This window comes from Entamoeba nuttalli, assembly GCF_000257125.1.
Source record: "Entamoeba nuttalli P19 unplaced genomic scaffold asmbl_2169, whole genome shotgun sequence".
Taxonomy (NCBI): Eukaryota; Evosea; order Mastigamoebida; family Endamoebidae; genus Entamoeba; species Entamoeba nuttalli.
In genome coordinates, this window is record NW_008575122.1 from 1 (window position 1) to 2258 (window position 2258).

The 2258-nt window shown below is 30.3% G+C and overlaps 3 protein-coding genes across 3 annotated transcripts; 2 read left to right on the forward strand and 1 right to left on the reverse strand.

The window, feature by feature from the left end:
- Window positions 1-10: 10 nt before the first annotated feature.
- ENU1_012520 (SH3 domain containing protein) lies at window positions 11-1090 on the forward strand (the record flags this gene model as incomplete). The annotated part of the gene is made up of 1 exon (XM_008856720.1): window positions 11-1090. The coding sequence occupies one exon, from the start codon at window positions 11-13 to the stop codon at window positions 1088-1090; it is 1080 nt and encodes a 359-aa protein (XP_008854942.1).
- Window positions 1091-1170: 80 nt separating this feature from the next.
- Window positions 1171-1569, forward strand: ENU1_012530 (hypothetical protein; the record flags this gene model as incomplete). Its single annotated transcript, XM_008856721.1, has 1 exon — window positions 1171-1569. One exon carries the CDS (start codon window positions 1171-1173, stop codon window positions 1567-1569), a length of 399 nt encoding a protein of 132 aa, XP_008854943.1.
- Window positions 1570-1668: 99 nt separating this feature from the next.
- Window positions 1669-2034, reverse strand: ENU1_012540 (hypothetical protein; the record flags this gene model as incomplete). The annotated part of the gene is made up of 1 exon (XM_008856722.1): window positions 1669-2034. One exon carries the CDS (start codon window positions 2032-2034, stop codon window positions 1669-1671), a length of 366 nt encoding a protein of 121 aa, XP_008854944.1.
- Window positions 2035-2258: the final 224 nt, after the last annotated feature.

Genomic DNA, 2258 nt, shown 5'->3' on the forward strand with positions numbered 1-2258 from the left:
TAGTTAAGGGATGAGCGGAATTGGAGACGCATTTGGAAGAAAGTTTTATCAAATTAAAACCCATGTTGGTGCAGGTCAAAAAACTATGGATAGTGATGTTCAATATGCTAAGAATAAACTTAATGAGTCTTATAAAAAGTTTAAGAATATTTTAGATGTTATCAAGAAGTTATCACCTACTGTACATGCTACTAATTTGATGCAAGTTGAAGTTTTAACATCATTAGGTGATTGTGTTGTGAATACTAGTCCAGAAACAAAGTCTGATATTGATTCTATTATTTCAACATTCCAAAAAATTGATGAAGGAGTTAATACATATGAAACAAGAATTGAAAGTGATATTATTGTTCCATTAAAAACTTATATGGAACAATTCAAAGTAATGGAAAAAAGATTTGAAATTTGTCACAATAGAAGAGTTGATATGGATAGATATCATGATTCAGTTCTCAGCATTTCTAAGAAACCACCAGGAAAACAAAGTGGACTTGGAGAAGCACAGAACAAATACAATGTTGCTAGAGACCTTTATAATTACCTTAGAAATGAAATTATTGCTGATGTTGAAAAATTAACATCTTCTGCTGAAGAAGTTGTTTCTCCAATTTGTGGGACTCTTATTGTTAGTTATACAGATTATTTGAATCATTTAAATAATTATTGGGGAGAAGCTTCAGAAGTTTCTAGTAATTTCAGAATTTGTGCACTTGACCCAGCACCAATTATTACTCCAGGAGAATCTTCAATGGTTATTGATGCAAATGTCTTCTCAAAGAAATCAAGTGATGTTATGGATGGAACATATGAACCATCAGAATTTGAAAATTCAGGAAGTTCTACAACAACAAGCACTACAACAACTACCACAACAGTAAGTACATCTAGTGGAAAAAGACCACCACCCCCACCACCATCAAGAAAAGAACAAGTGAGATGTGAGTATGAATATCAAGCACAAGAACAAGGAGAGTTATCATTTAAAGAAGGAGATATTATTACAGTACTAAAGAAAGAAGGAGATTGGTGGCTTGGAGAATTAAAAGGACAACAAGGATATTTCCCATACAATTATGTTTCTCCACTTTAAATTCATATTTGAATTAAAGGATTATTTTATTTCATTTTCTTCTCTTTTTATTTTCAAAAGAAAGAACTTTTATTGAATTAATGGAAGGATTTTGGAGATTCAAATATCCATTACTTTCTGGTATCTCTGGGAGTATTGGAGGATTGTTTAGTAAAGGAATTACATCTTCATACATTCCCTTTGCACAGAGCCAATTTAGTATTGTTATAAGGTGTTTGTGTGTTGTATTAATGTTTGGATGCAATGGAGCTGGAGGATTTTTTTTTGCAAAAGCACTTAGTGAATTACCATCTCTTACAGCAACAATTACATCTACAATAACAGGATTTATTATGTCTGGAATTATTGGAGGATTAATAGGAGAATATATTCCGATACAATGGTATTTGGGAATGATTATTCTTATAGCAGGAGTAATTTTACTTATTGTTGATAATTCTGAAAAAGAACAACACCAAAATGGTGTTAAAGAAGAATAAATTCTTTCAGACAATAACACCTTCATCATAATTGATTTATTGTTATAATAAAACAAAGAAGAATTTCAAATCAATCAATCAATGAAATAATGGTATTTTTTATTTTGTGTTCATTTCAAATCCACCATCTTCAATATCTTCATCCATATAGTCTCTGAATCGTGGATCAATTATATCATACCCATTGAAATATACCTCACCACTCCCTCGTACTACAAAGTCAACATATTGTAAATCAAATTCAAGATGAAGTGATTCCATAGGAACTGATTGAGAAAGTCGTGCAATATGAATTTCTTTCATTTTGTCCTCATCACTCTCATCATCTTCAATTTCGAATGATACAACACACTCCCCATTAGCAACAGAAATCGTTGTAAGAACATACATTAATCCTTCTTCAATTTCTAAGTGAAACTTAGTGCCATTTTCTGATGCTTTAACATTGAAGAAATGAGCAGACATAATTTGATTTTCAAGTTTCTAGTGTTTAATTCTTTATTATAATTCTATTAGAATTATACTATAACAATAACATTAATTGTTTTTTTCACTACTTGTTGCTATTCCATTACTTTCATTATAAATAATCATCAATTGTTCTATTGAAATATTTGAGTTTATGCCTCTTGGTTTATTGAAGAAGAATGAAGGGGTGTTAGAAAAAAAAGAAAACAAAATGAATTTTT